Source organism: Lucilia cuprina, chromosome 3 (genome assembly GCF_022045245.1).
Source record: "Lucilia cuprina isolate Lc7/37 chromosome 3, ASM2204524v1, whole genome shotgun sequence".
Lineage (NCBI taxonomy): Eukaryota > Metazoa > Arthropoda > Insecta > Diptera > Calliphoridae > Lucilia > Lucilia cuprina.
Genome location: NC_060951.1, coordinates 6,943,027 through 6,959,282, shown reverse-complemented (window position 1 = coordinate 6,959,282; position 16,256 = coordinate 6,943,027). Strand labels below are relative to the sequence as shown.

General features: G+C 30.1%; 1 protein-coding gene across 2 annotated transcripts; it reads left to right on the top strand.

Annotated features, from left to right (window-relative positions):
- The first annotated feature begins 1,380 nt into the window (after window positions 1-1,380).
- Window positions 1,381-15,528, top strand: LOC111675962 (1-phosphatidylinositol 4,5-bisphosphate phosphodiesterase). 2 transcript variants are annotated; one of them, XM_046945894.1, is made up of 11 exons: window positions 1,381-1,542; window positions 8,073-8,152; window positions 10,431-10,667; window positions 10,744-10,910; window positions 12,214-12,424; window positions 12,483-12,576; window positions 12,635-12,799; window positions 12,884-14,313; window positions 14,684-14,887; window positions 14,967-15,123; window positions 15,199-15,528. In XM_046945894.1, exons 1-11 carry the CDS (start codon window positions 1,441-1,443, stop codon window positions 15,406-15,408), a joined length of 3,057 nt encoding a protein of 1,018 aa, XP_046801850.1. In that variant the 5' UTR covers window positions 1,381-1,440; the 3' UTR covers window positions 15,409-15,528. The 2 variants fall into 2 exon arrangements, with proteins under 2 accessions (XP_046801850.1, XP_046801851.1); XM_046945895.1 differs by lacking the exon at window positions 8,073-8,152 and adding an exon at window positions 6,339-6,418.
- Window positions 15,529-16,256: the final 728 nt, after the last annotated feature.

Here is a 16,256-nt window from a genome sequence, read left to right as displayed (position 1 = left end):
TAGACTATAGACTAGACTATAGACTAGACTATAGACTAGACTATAGACTAGACTATAGACTAGACTATAGACTGGACTATAGACTAGACTATAGACTAGACTATAGAACTAGGTTATACACGTCACTCTAGATTAAGCAATAAACATTCGATCAGACTATGGTATCGACTATAGACTGGACTATAAAATAGCCTATAGCCTAGACTATATTTTATACTAAGGACTATAGTCTATACCAAAGACTAGACTAGAAACCAAACCACAGACTAGACTATATACTAAACCTAAGTTTTTACTCTTGGCTGACTATAAACTATTCTTGTTTATTATAGTTTTTCCATATATTTCTATAAATATAAAACTGTTAACCCACATTCTGCTAGCACTTCTCTATTCCTCATTTTCCTTATAAACCCATATAGCAACAGCAGCGTGTATAGGTAAAATGTGTTTAGTTTAAAACGGATATCTATATAACCTGTTATCTCTAACCTTTTAACACATTTATTACTTTCAACTACACTGTAGCAAAGCAATTAATTAGCATCCGTTTACAAATACGTAAAGTGAGTTACAAAAAAACTAAATAAATTTGCAATTATTTTAGTTTAAAATAAAATAAAACAAAATATATGAAACTACATGTCAATTTAAAATTTTATTGAATAAAAATCCTGAAACTAAATCTGAAATTCAATTATATTTTATAAAAAAAAAAAATATAAAATAAAATTTTCAGTTGTATAAAAAAAAAAGATAGGAAATTGAAAATTAAAAATTTTATTAAATAAGATTTAGACAGTTCAGGCATTTCGAGAAAATAACCTAAAATAAAAGTTTTCAAATTATTTGAAAGAAACTTCAAAAAAAAAAAAAAACCTCAAACTTATTAAAAAGCCATCAAATCTAACCTTGCTGTCAATCTATAAACTTTTTACCCTGAGAAAATAGTAATAGCAAAGAGTTGTAGTAGTAGTAGTGCTAGAAACATATTTTTCACTTCAATATGTCACATTTAATCTCATCACTCTTATCATTTCATAATGTTACAACATAAAAGAAAGAAGGAAAAAAAAACATTACAACTAACAGGAAAACAAGTAACAGAATATACAATAAACTGATATGATGAAACTATATTTTCATCTCTTTTCAACTTTACATCCGGTTGTTGTGCTAAACTAAATATCCGGTGTTTAATAAAAAACAGAGAAATAATGTTGCATGTCATAACTTGCTATCACTCCCCTCAGCCCCAAGACATTTTGTAGAAGAAATTAAAAGCAACAGCATATACGTATATAAAATATATATACATATGACATTGACACAAATAATTTTATTAAATTTTTCATTTTATCTCAAAAAAAATATATTATATTTCAATTTTTTCAGGATCCAAAAATTCTCGATAAAGTACAGAAAAAATGTGGCGCCGATATGAATGCTCTGGATAAAAAGTCTTTAACTATATGCTCGAATACAGATTATATAAATATAACATATCATCATGTCGTTTGTCCAGATGCCGAAACGGCAAAGGTAAGTTGTATTATATTAGAAACTATAACTTTATTTCAAAATCAAAGTCTTAACATAAATATTTTGATATATGTTTTCGTAAAATTTATATCTTGACATATATAAAGAAAAAAACTATAAAATGCAATCTATTGCACAACATTTTTCGTTGTTAAATTAAAGACTATAGACTGGAGCACATTCTACATAACTTATATACTAGAGACTAGACTGTAGGCTAGACTATAGACTAGTCTCTAGTATATAGACTATAGTCTATAGTCTATATACTATAGTCTATATACTAGACTATAGTCTATAGTCTATATACTAGACTATAGTCTAGACTATAGTCTAGTCTATAGTCTAGACTATAGACTAGACTATAGACTAGTCTAGTCTATAGTCTAGTCTATAGTCTACTATATAGTGCAGTCTATAGTCTAGTATATAGTCTAGTCTATAGTCTAGTCTATAGTCTAGTCTATAGTCTACTATATAGTCCAGTCTAGACTATAGACTAGTCTATAGTCTAGCCTATAGTCTAGTCTATAGTCTAGTCTATAGTCTAGTCTATAGTCTAGTCTATAGTCTAGTCTATAGTCTAGTCTATAGTCTAGCCTATAGTCTAGTCTATAGTCTAGTCTATAGTCTAGTCTATAGTCTAGTCTATAGTCTAGTCTATAGTCTAGTCTATAGTCTAGTCTATAGTCTAGTCTATAGCCTATCTATAGTCTAGGTCTATAGTCTAGTCTATAGTCTAGTCTATAGTCTAGTCTATAGTCTAGTCTATAGTCTAGTCTATAGTCTAGTCTATAGTCTAGTCTATAGTCTAGTCTATATTCTAGTCTATAGTCTAGTCTATAGTCTAGTCTATATTCTAGTCTATAGTCTAGTCTATAGTCTAGTCTATAGTCTAGTCTATAGTCTAGTCTATATTCTAGTCTATAGTCTAGTCTATAGTCTAGTCTAAGTCTAGTCTATATTCTAGTCTATAGTCTAGTCTATAGTCTAGTCTATAGTCTAGTCTATAGTCTAGTCTATAGTCTAGTCTATAGTCTAGTCTATAGTCTAGTCTATAGTCTAGTCTATAGTCTAGTCTATAGTCTAGTCTATAGTCTAGTCTATAGTCTAGTCTATAGTCTAGTCTATAGTCTAGTCTATAGTCTAGTCTATAGTCTAGTCTATAGTCTAGTCTATAGTCTAATCTATAGTCTAGTCTATAGTCTAATCTAATAGTCTAGTCTATAGTCTATCTATAGTCAGTCTATAGTCTAGTCTATAGTCTAGTCTATAGTCTAGTCTATAGTCTAGTCTATAGTCTAGTCTATAGTCTAGTCTATAGTCTAGTCTATAGTCTAGTCTATAGTCTAGTCTATAGTCTAGTCTATAGTCTAGTCTATAGTCTAGTCTATAGTCTAGTCTATAGTCTAGTCTATAGTCTAGTCTATAGTCTAGTCTATAGTCTAGTCTATAGTCTAGTCTATAGTCTAGTCTATAGTCTAGTCTATAGTCTAGTCTATAGTCTAGTCTATATCTAGTCTATAGTCTAGTCTATAGTCTAGTCTATAGTCTAGTCTATAGTCTTAGTCTATAGTCTTGTCTATAGTCTAGTCTATAGTCTAGTCTATAGTCTAGTCTATAGTCCAGTCTATAGTCTAGTCTATAGTCTAGTCTATAGTCTAGCCTATAGTCTAGTCTATAGTCTAGTCTATAGTCTAGTCTATAGTCTAGTCTATAGTCTAGTATATAGTCTATTCTATAGTCTAGTCTATAGTCTAGTCTATAGTCTAGTCTATAGTCTAGTCTATAGTCTAGTCTTTAGTCTAGTCTATAGTCTAGTCTATAGTCTAGTCTATAGTCTAGTCTATAGTCTAGTCTATAGTCTAGTCTATAGTATAGTCTGTAGTCTAGTCTATAGTCTAGTCTATAGTCTAGTCTATAGTCTAGTCTATATTCTAGTCTATAGTCTAGTTTATAGCCTATATTTTATACTTTTGAAATTACTTAAAGTTTGATTACTTTTCAAACTTTAAGCAATTCCTTTCCCTTTCATAGCCATAGTGTTCGATTAAATGGTTTTATTTCTGGTTCTTAAATTAAATAAATTTAATTTTTGACAATTCGAAAAAGAAGAACTTTTACAACAAAAGAAAATTCTAAACTTTTTAAAAACTACTTTACGACCAAAAATTACATTTATTAGTAAGTACTATGTTGCCAGATCATAAAGAACTTAGAAGAAGCAAAGAAAAAAATTCAACAATTTAACGAAAGACATTTAGAGGCAAGCCAGCATACTGTCAGCACAAAGAATAGAAAACTTTTTGAAGACAAATGAAAAGTATATAAATTTTATTAAACTTTTGATGCTTTAAAGCAAACAAAAGACTTAAGAACAAGGGCAAGGAAGACATTTGACAGTTAGAGGGACAGACATGAAATCACAAATAATGGCAACACAAAGAAAACTATTGTTATGATAAACGCATGAAATACATATTGAGCAAGTGAAAGTAACAAACTACAAAATTGAAATAACAATACAAAAGTTTAATTTTTAAACAATGTTATCAAAAGAAATAAAGAATTTTTAGTAACAACTTTTTAACAAATTTAAACTTTGGAGCAAACTTATTAAATTTGCAACTTCCCCTTCAATTTTAGATTTGGTTAAATGGCATACGCAAAATTACCCACAATGTTAAGGCCAACAATATTTTTCCCATGATGTGTTTTAAAAAAAACAGTAAGTTTAACCTAGTTAACCAACAAGTCAAAAAAATAGCAAAAAAAATAGCAACAAAAACTATAAATAAAAATATAATTAAAATTAACTTCCTCTAAAGCATTCGCTTAAGCGTTCGTTCACACTTCCGTTACAAGACATGCTTGCTTTGTGTTTTTGTTTTTACTCTCTAATAACTAACTTACTAACTAACAAATGTTGCATGTCAAATTAACATTTATTTAATATTTTAACTATTTACATTTCTATTTCGTGTTCCTTTTTGTTATTGTTTCTATTACATTGTTATGGTTTCTTTGTGTTTATTTTGTGTTGTGGCGTTTTGACGTTTTGCGAATGGTGTCGGTGTGTTTATTGTGACATAAGTGTTGCCATATTGTGTTAACATCTTATATATGATTTAATTTAACTGTAAATAATTGAATTATGTTCCTTAAAGCATTCACAGCTGATTCCACCAAAAAAAAAAACACATTAATGAAAGCGATAAAAACAAACCAAGCAATTAGTGGCACGCAATTTTTTCAACACCCTCAGTTATATAAAAATAGAAAATAAAATTATAACAAAAAGTCACACGCTATTTTCAATAATAAACCAAAATTTAAGAACAATAGTAAACTTGTACTAAAGAAATTTCTTACAGAAATACTTATGTAGAAAGTTTTCTATAAGAAACAAACATTTTCCAAACAAAAATTCTTCTACAATGACATTGTTAAAAGAAATGAAGACTAGACAAAAATGGAAAGTTGACCAAATACTAGACTGTAGACTAGACTATAAACTAGACTACATACTAGACCATAGAATAGACCATACTCTAGACTATAAACTTGACTACTGACTAGACTTTAGACTAGACTAAAGACTAGACTAAACTAAAGACTAGACAATAACAAGACTATAGACAGACTATAAACTAAACTATAGATTGGATTATAGACTAGACTATAGATCAGAATATACACTAGAATATAGACTAGACTATAGACTAGACTATAGACTAGACTATAGACTGGACTATAGACTAGAATGTACACAAGACTATAGACTAGACTATAGACTAGACTATAGACTAGACTATAGACTAGACTATAGACTAGACTATAGACTAGACTATAGACTAGACTATAGACTAGACTATAGACTAGACTATAGACTAGACTATAGACTAGACTATAGACTAGACTATAGACTAGACTATAGACTAGACTATAGACTAGACTATAGACTAGACTATAGAGTCTAGTCTATAGTCTAGTCTATAGTCTAGTCTATAGTCTAGTCTATAGTATAGTCTGTAGTCTAGTCTATAGTCTAGTCTATAGTCTAGTCTATAGTCTAGTCTATATTCTAGTCTATAGTCTAGTTTATAGCCTATATTTTATACTTTTGAAATTACTTAAAGTTTGATTACTTTTCAAACTTTAAGCAATTCCTTTCCCTTTCATAGCCATAGTGTTCGATTAAATGGTTTTATTTCTGGTTCTTAAATTAAATAAATTTAATTTTTGACAATTCGAAAAAGAAGAACTTTTACAACAAAAGAAAATTCTAAACTTTTTAAAAACTACTTTACGACCAAAAATATACATTTATTAGTAAGTACTATGTTGCCAGATCATAAAGAACTTAGAAGAAGCAAAGAAAAAAATTCAACAATTTTAACGAAAGACATTTAGAGGCAAGCCAGCATACTGTCAGCACAAAGAATAGAAAACTTTTTGAAGACAAATGAAAAGTATATAAATTTTATTAAACTTTTGATGCTTTAAAGCAAACAAAAGACTTAAGAACAAGGGCAAGGAAGACATTTGACAGTTAGAGGGACAGACATGAAATCACAAATAATGGCAACACAAAGAAAACTATTGTTATGATAAACGCATGAAATACATATTGAGCAAGTGAAAGTAACAAACTACAAAATTGAAAATAACAATACAAAAGTTTAATTTTTAAACAATGTTATCAAAAGAAATAAAGAATTTTTAGTAACAACTTTTTAACAAATTTAAACTTTGGAGCAAACTTATTAAATTTGCAACTTCCCCTTCAATTTTAGATTTGGTTAAATGGCATACGCAAAATTACCCACAATGTTAAGGCCAACAATATTTGTCCCATGATGTGTTTAAAAAAACAGTAAGTTTACCTAGTTAACCAACAAGTCAAAAAAATAGCAACAAAATAGCAACAAAAACTATAAATAAAAATATAATTAAAATTAACTTCCTCTAAAGCATTCGCTTAAGCGTTCGTTCACACTTCCGTTACAGACATGCTTGCTTTGTGTTTTTGTTTTTACTCTCTAATAACTAACTTACTAACTAACAAATGTTGCATGTCAAATTAACATTTATTTAATATTTTAACTATTTACATTTCTATTTCGTGTTCCTTTTTGTTATTGTTTCTATTACATTGTTATGGTTTCTTTGTGTTTATTTTGTGTTGTGGCGTTTTGACGTTTTGCGAATGGTGTCGGTGTGTTTATTGTGACATAAGTGTTGCCATATTGTTAACATCTTATATATGATTTAATTTAACTGTAAATAATTGAATTATGTTCTTAAAGCATTCACAGCTGATTCCACCAAAAAAAAAAAACACATTAATGAAAGCGATAAAAACAAACCAAGCAATTAGTGGCACGCAATTTTTCAACACCCTCAGTTATTAAAAATAGAAAATAAAATTATAACAAAAAGTCACACGCTATTTTCAATAATAAACCAAAATTTAAGAACAATAGTAAACTTGTACTAAAGAAATTTCTTACAGAAATACTTATGTAGAAAGTTTTCTATAAGAAACAAACATTTTCCAAACAAAAATTCTTCTACAATGACATTGTTAAAAGAAATGAAGACTAGACAAAAATGGAAAGTTGACCAAATACTAGACTGTAGACTAGACTATAAACTAGACTACATACTAGACCATAGAATAGACCATACTCTAGACTATAAACTTGACTACTGACTAGACTTTAGACTAGACTAAAGACTAGACTAAACTAAAGACTAGACAATAGACAAGACTATAGACAGGACTATAAACTAAACTATAGATTGGATTATAGACTAGACTATAGATCAGAATATACACTAGAATATAGACTAGACTATAGACTAGACTATAGACTAGACTATAGACTGGACTATAGACTAGAATGTACACAAGACTATAGACTAGACTATAGACTAGACTATAGACTAGACTATAGACTAGACTATAGACTAGACTATAGACTAGACTATAGACTAGACTATAGACTAGACTATAGACTAGACTATAGACTAGACTATAGACTAGACTATAGACTAGACTATAGACTAGACTATAGACTAGACTATAGACTAGACTATAGACTAGACTATAGACTAGACTATAGACTAGACTATAGACTAGCTTATAGACTAGCCTATAGACTAGACTATAGACTAGACTATAGACTAGACTATAGACTAAATTATGGACTTGACTATAGACTAGACTATGGACTTGACTATTGCCTAACTATAGTTATTGATAATGAAATCTGAGTTTAAGATTAATCCTTTTTATTACACTTTTTTTAATTAATTTAAACTTTTCTATTATTTTGTAAATATTTATTTCCTTATCTTTTTTTTTAACTCAAAATTTTTATTGCATGTCTGTTCCTAATTATTTTCTATTAAATGCACCCAACAACTTTACTTTATTACAAAACACAATTAACAACTTTATTTTAAACAATTAAATTTGCACCATTACTCGTTTTAAACCACCTCCTTCAAAATATAAACTAAAGCGTTGGCAAGATGGGTTACGTTATATAACCCATAACAATAAAGCCACTAATGTGTGTCCCACGACCAATTTGATGAAGCAGTAAGTAAAAAAATTTAAAGGATTTTATTATTTTTTTTTTTTTGTTTAGAAGGAAACATGTTGAAGGAAACAAAAGAAGGAAGGTAAGTAGTTTTAAAAGGGAGTAACAAATTTTGAAAGATTTCAGCGATTCTTAATTCTTTTTTTAGTTTAACGACATTTTTACATGGTTTGAGAAAGTAGTAGATTTATTAAGGCAAAGTTTTAAAAAGGTAGATTTATTACCATTTAAATAAAGAAATTTTTATAAATTTTGGATGTAATTTGTTAAAAAGGATGTAAATAAAACAAAAATTTAAAAAAAAAATTAAAATTTGGCAACTTTAAAAAAAAGTAGTAGATTTACTACTTTTTTTAAAGTCAGGAAATTTTAATGTTTTTTAATGGCAAATGCTAGTAATGATCACCAATAATTCGAATATATATTTTTTATATTTTTATTGTGTGTTTTGTTAAGAAGGTGGCAAAAAAAAAAACAAAAAATTAAAAAAAAATAAATTTGGCAACTTTTAAAAAAGTAGTAGATTTACTACTTTTTCTAAAGTCAGGAAATTTAAATGTTTTTTAATGACAAATGCTAGTAATGATCACGAATAATTCGAATTTATATCTTTTTTCATTTTTATTAATAATTAAAAAAAGTAGTATTTCTACTACCTTTTTTAAATAAGAAATTTTTATAAATTTTAGGTGTTTTTTGTTAAGAAGGTTGCAAATAAAACAAACATTTAAAAAATTTTTAAATTTGGCAACATTTTTAAAAAAGTAGTAGATTTACTACTTTTTTAAAGTTAGGAAATTTAAATGTTTTTAAATGGCAAATGCTAGTAATGATCACAAGTAATTCAAAAATATACAATTTTTTTATTTTTTTGTAAATTTAAAAAAGTAATAGATTTACTACCATTTTTAAAAAAGAAATTTTTGTAAATTTTGGATGTAATTTGTTAAGGAGGATGTAAATAAAATAAAATTTAAAAAAAAAATTAAAATTTGGCAACTTTTAAAAAAAGTAGTAGATTTACTACTTTTTCTAAAGTCAAGAAATTTAAATGTGTTTTAACGACAAATGCTAGTAATGATCACGAATAATTCGAATATATATATTTTTTATATTTTTATTGATAATTAAAAAAAGTAGTATTTCTACTACCTTTTTCAAATATGAATTTTTTATAATACTTAGGTTATTTTGTTAAGAAGGTTGCAAATAAAACAAACATTTAAAAAATTTTTAAATTTGGCAACATTTTTAAAAAAGTAGTAGATTTACTACTTTTTTTAAAGTTAGGAAATTTAAGTGTTTTTAATGACAAATGCTAGTAATGATCACAAGTAATTCAAAAATATACAATTTTTTTATTTTTTTGTAAATTTAAAAAAGTAGTAGATTTACTACCCTTTTTTTAAAGAAGAAAATTGCATAAATTTTTGCTTAGAAAAATTTAGAAGTATTTAAATAAACATTTTCGTTTAAAAATTTAAAAAAAGTTTATAACATTTTAAAAAAGTAGTATATATACTACTGTTTTTAAAAGATTTTTTGCTTGTCAACATAAAATTTTGCGTGTGAGTGTATTGTCACTCTAAAATTGTACATTAAAAGAATATATTGACCTAAATTTCAAAAACAGTTAATACAGTTGAAAATATTTGCCAACATTTTCCTGCTGCTGCTGCGTTTCTACTCTCTACATCTTTAGAGTGTTGCTGTGAGTTTCAATGAACTTTAACCTTTAGTTGAGATTATTTATTGCCTTTTTCTCTTACTGTTGTTATTGTATTATCGTATATATTTACAAAACATGTTTATGCATGTCATTTATATTGTGGTATCATGGAAAAATACTGAACACAATTGCACAGAGCATAATTTTTATTGTGTTACTTAGAAATTCCCAGTCATTTCTATTTTCTTTCAATATCTTGTGCAAGCACTTAAAGCCATTAATAGAATTCTTAAAGATTGTCTGGTATAGTTTTAGAGGAGGGTTGAAGGGAATATAACAAGTATGAAACTATAATAGGAGAGTTCAATCTATTAGAATTTCTAAGTAGAATAAAGAAAAATAGACTACTTGAAGGGTCGATATGGTTCTCAAAACTGGTAAGTTTATCTTAAATTAAACCTTAAACTCAAGTTCCTTTAAAACAGGTATGTATTAGTTTTCTATTTCCATGTCTTAATGTTTTGCAATTTCTATACATATATCTCAACCTTTAACCTTTATTCCTACTAACACACCTTCTTTTATTCTTCTTACACCTCATCCACCAGTTGGATGCGTTTAACTTTTCAGGTGGAGAAAAATGGTAAAATTGCGGTCAAAACAGTGGCCAAAACTTTTGCTTCGGGTAAAACGGAAAAGCTAGTCTATCAATGTTTTAAAGATCTTGGTTTACCCGATGACAAGGGTGCTTCTATGACACGAGAAGAATTTACATTTGATAAATTTTATACACTATATCATAAAGTCTGTCCTAGAAATGATATTGAAGAGTTATTTACTACCATGTAAGTTGAAATTGAAATAAATTAGAAACAATTAAAAATAATATATATTAAAAAAATTCCTATTTCCAATCCGCAGAACAAAAGGCAAATCGGATGTTATAGAACTGGGGCAGCTTGTACAATTTATGAATGAGAAACAACGTGATCCTCGCATGAATGAAATTTTATATCCCCTATATGATGAGAAGAGATGTACGGAAATTATTAATGATTATGAACTGAGTGAGGATAAGAAGAAAGCGGGTGAGTTTGGGGTTTTCACAAACAAATCCCATTGACTATAGACTAGTTTATATACTAAATAATAGACTATACTACACAATGGACTAGAGATTGTATTAAAGACTAAACTAGAACTGTAGTAGAACTGAACTAGAACTGAACTAGAACTGAACTAGAACTGAACTAGAACTGAACTAGAACTTAACTAGAACTGAACTAGAACTGAACTAGAACTGAACTAGAACTGAACTAGAACTGAACTAGAACTGAACTAGAACTGAACTAGAACTGAACTAGAACTGAACTAGAACTGAACTAGAACTGAACTAGAACTGAACTAGAACTGAACTAGAACTGAACTAGAACTGAACTAGAACTGAACTAGAACTGAACTAGAACTGAACTAGAACTGAACTAGAACTGAACTAGAACTGAACTAGAACTGAACTAGAACTGAACTAGAACTGAACTAGAACTAAACTAGAACTGAACTAGAAGTGAACTAGAACTGAACTAGAACTGAACTAGAACTGAAGTAGAACTGAACAAGAAATGAACTAGAACTGAACTAGAACTGAACTCGAACTAAACTAGAACTGAACTAGAACTGAACTAGAACATAACTAGAACGGTACTATATAGACTATAGACTAGACTATAGAGTAGACTATAGACTAGACTTTAGACTATAGACTAGACTATAGACTAGACTATAGACTAGACTATAGACTAGACTTTAGAATAGACTATAGACTAGAATATAGTCTAGACTATAGACTAGACTATAGACTAGACTATAGACTAGACTATGGACTTGACTATAGACTAGACTATAGACTAGACTATAGACTAGACTATAGACTAGACTATAGACTAGACTATAGACTAGACTATAGACTAGACTATAGACTAGACTATAGACTAGACTATAGTCTATAGGCTATAGACTAGACTATAGACTAGACTATAAAGTCGACTATATACTAGATTATAGAATAGACTATAAAGTAGACTAGATTATAGATTAGACTATAGACTATACTATAGAATAGACTATAAAGTCGACAATATACTAGACTATAAAGTCTATATAGTCGACTAGACTATAGTTTAGACTATAGACTAGACTATAGACTAGACTATAGACTTGACTTTAGACTAGACTATAAACTCGACTATAGACTAGACTATTTAGCTAAAGTCATAAAGATACAGATTGACAATAGTGCTAAAAATCTACGATCACAGAACAGTCTCTTTTACTTTTACATAAAAGATCGATTTCGTTAACAATTTCCAAAAAAAAAATAATTCTTATTCCTAGGTCAACTATCTATGGATGGTTTTAAACGTTACTTAATGTCTGATGAAAATGCTCCCGTATTTTTGGATCGTTTAGATATCTATATGGAAATGGATCAACCGCTTTCACATTATTATATAAATAGTTCACATAATACCTATTTATCTGGTAGACAAATTGGTGGCAAATCTTCGGTGGAAATGTATCGGCAAACTATGTTAGCAGGATGTCGGTAAGATCATTTGAAGTTTTAAATGTTTAAAGACAACTAATTCAAATATTGTTTACAGCTGCGTTGAATTAGATTGTTGGAATGGCAAGGGAGAAGATGAAGAACCCATAGTTACTCACGGTCATGCCTACTGTACAGAAATATTATTTAAGGTAATTGTATTTTAAAAACTATTCTGAACACATTTTACCAAATTTTGACTCTACTTAGGATTGCATACAAGCCATAGCCGATTGCGCCTTTGTGGCCTCAGAATATCCTGTTATATTATCATTTGAAAATCATTGCAATCGTGCCCAGCAATATAAATTAGCCAAGTACTGTGATGACTTCTTTGGTGAATATTTACTAAAGGAACCTCTGCCAGATCATCCGGTAAGTTTTCAAATGAATATACCTCCTGCTTAAGCCTAAAACCCTTAACAAAACTCTAACGCATCTCTACTAACCATTTCACAGCTTGAACCTGGTTTACCACTCCCACCGCCTAATAAACTTTTAAAGAAAATCATGATTAAAAACAAACGCATGAAACCGGAAGTGGAAAAAGTCGAACTTGAATTATTCTTAAAGGGTGAACTCAAGACAGACGATGATCCTGAAGAAGATGCCAGTGCGGCAAAACCACCTGAACCTGAGCCTGTTCCACCACCACCTGGCGCTGCGGAGGGTGGAGCCCCAGCAGAACCTGGTGCTGAGGGTGCGCCTGCAGAAGGTGCCGAAGCGGCTGTGGCCTATAGCGGTTCGACGACCAATGTTCACCCCTGGTTGTCGTCTATGGTCAATTATGCCCAACCTATTAAATTTCAGGGTTTTGATAAGGCCATCGAGAAAAATATTGCCCATAACATGTCCTCGTTTGCTGAGTCGGCGGGCATGAACTATCTTAAACAAAATGCCATTGATTTTGTCAATTACAATAAACGTCAGATGTCACGTATCTATCCTAAGGGAACACGTGCCGATTCTTCCAATTATATGCCTCAAGTATTCTGGAATGCTGGCTGCCAAATGGTGTCTTTAAATTTCCAAACCTCCGATTTGCCTATGCAATTGAATCAGGGTAAATTTGAATATAACGGCGGTTGCGGTTATTTACTAAAACCCGATTTCATGAGACGTTCCGACAAAGATTTTGATCCCTTTGCTGATGCTCCCGTAGATGGTGTAATTGCCGCTCAGTGTTCTGTAAAAATCATAGCCGGTCAATTTTTATCCGATAAAAAAGTCGGCACCTATGTTGAAGTCGATATGTATGGCTTACCCTCCGATACAGTAAAGAAAGAATTCAGAACGCGTTTGGTACCGAACAACGGCTTGAATCCTGTGTATAATGAAGATCCCTTTGTATTCCGTAAAGTTGTCTTGCCCGATTTGGCTGTGTTGCGTTTCGGCGTCTATGAAGAGAGTGGCAAAATGATTGGTCAACGTATACTACCTTTAGATGGTCTGCAGGCGGGCTATCGTCATGTCTCCCTACGTACTGAGGCCAACTTTCCCATGTCTCTGCCCATGCTGTTTGTCAACATCGAATTGAAAATCTATGTACCCGATGGCTTTGAAGATTTCATGGCTATGCTTTCAGATCCTCGAGGTTTTGCGGGTGCTGCTCAGAAACAAAACGAACAAATGAAGGCCTTAGGTATTGAGGAGCAAAGTAGTGGTGCAGCCAAAGATGCCGGCAAAGCTAAGGAAGAGGAAAAGAAGGAAGCGCCTTTGGTCTTTGAACCGGTGACATTGGAATCGTTGCGCAGCGAAAAGGGTTTCCAAAAGCATGCTAAGAAACAGAATAAGGAATTGGATACGTTGAAGAAGAAGCATACCAAAGAGCGTATGGCTGTGCAGAAGACACAGAATGCAGCTATCGATAAACTCATCAAGGGAAAAAGGTAATTAATATAACTAGAACTAAACTAGAACTGTACTAGAACTAAACTAGAACTGAACTAGAACTGAACGAGAATTTAGCTAAAACTGATCTCGAACTGAACTAGAACTGAACTAGAACTGAACTAGAACTGAACTAGAACTGAACTAGAACTGAACTAGAACTGAACTAAAACTGAACTAGAAATGAACTAGAACTGAACTAGAACTGAACTAGAACTGAACTAGAACTGAACTAGAACTGAACTAGAACTGAACTAGAACTGAACTAGAACTGAACTAGAACTAACTTAGAACTGAACTAAATTTATTTAAATTGATTACTTCAATTGGCAATTGGTTCTTAAAAGTTTCTTAATTTTTCTTTTACAGCAAAGATGAAATTCGTAATGATTCTGCAATAAAAACTGCCATTGCAGAACAAACCAAACAATGGACTGAAATGATTGCACGTCATAAGAAAGAGGAATGGGATCTATTGCGCCAACATGTACAAGACTCGCAAGAAGCCATGAAGGCACTAATGTTGGTAGTGCAGGCTCAACAAATTAAGCAATTGGAAGAAAGACATGCCAAGTAAGTTAACTCACACTAAAGCAAATAAAATACCTTAACAAATTTATGCTAAAATTTCTCTCTCTCTCCCTTTTAACAGAGATGTCAAAGATTTAAATGCCAAACAGGCTAAGACCTCTGCCGATACCGCCAAAGAGGTACAAAATGATAAAACTTTAAAAACTAAAAATGAAAAAGATCGACGTCTAAGAGAGAAGAGACAAAATAATATTAAACGTTTTATGGAAGAGAAAAAGGTATTTATTAAGAGATCTGTTTAGATATGTGTTTTATTTTAACTATTGTTGTTTTTCTTTTTTTGTCGTTAACAGCAAATTGGCGTTAAACAGGGTCGTGCTATGGAAAAACTTAAATTGGCCCATAGCAAACAAGTCGAGGAATTTAGTACTGATGTACAAAAGGTACTAAGCCTAACTGATACACAGCCGCTAAACGACACTGTAGCCAGTTTAACTAATTTAGTTGATACAACAACAACTACTGCTAATACCACTACTACTACCACTACTACTAGCGCTTAGATAAATCACAACATATTTTAGATTTTGTTCTTTTTTCAATTCTTCTTTAGTTCAAATTCATTCCGATCCATATATTACATACATATATATTTATATATATAAAACACACAATTTCACTCTATAAAAGAACAATTCTAAAAGAAATCAAAGTAATTAGTTAATGGCTTTAAATATTGTAATGCTCATATTATTATTTTAAGCAGTTTTAAAAAATATATTATTTTTTCAATAATAAGCGTGAAAATAACAAGCAAAGACATTGACAAAAAGGAAGAAAAAGACAGTTAAAGCTCCCATATTCCAACTATAAGCGAAGTTAAAATATTCCTTAAACAATATCTATCTAATATTAGCTTTTGGTAGAATCTAAGAATCGAAATGAATATTAGAGAGATTTTTAAAATCGGTATATATTTTCAAAATATTTTGTTAAATTTTTACTAGTTATTTTCACGCATAAAATGTATATATATACATATATGTTTTATAAGAATATATAACTTACTCTGTGCTATAAACAAGACTATTGACTGAGCAATAGACAAGATTTTACTACAAACGAGTACAGACTATAGAAGAAACTGTTGTCTATAAAGGAAACTATAGGCAGAACTGACATCTAGTGTATAGTCTATAGACTAGACTATAGGCTAGACTATAAACTAGACTATGTACTAGACTATAGACCAGACTATAGACTAGACTAAGACTAGACTTAGACTAGACTATAGACTAGAATATAGACTAGACTATAGACTAGGCTTAGACTAAAGACTAGACTATAGACTAAGACTATAGACTAGACTATAGACTAGACTAAAGACTAGACTATAGACTAAGACTATAGA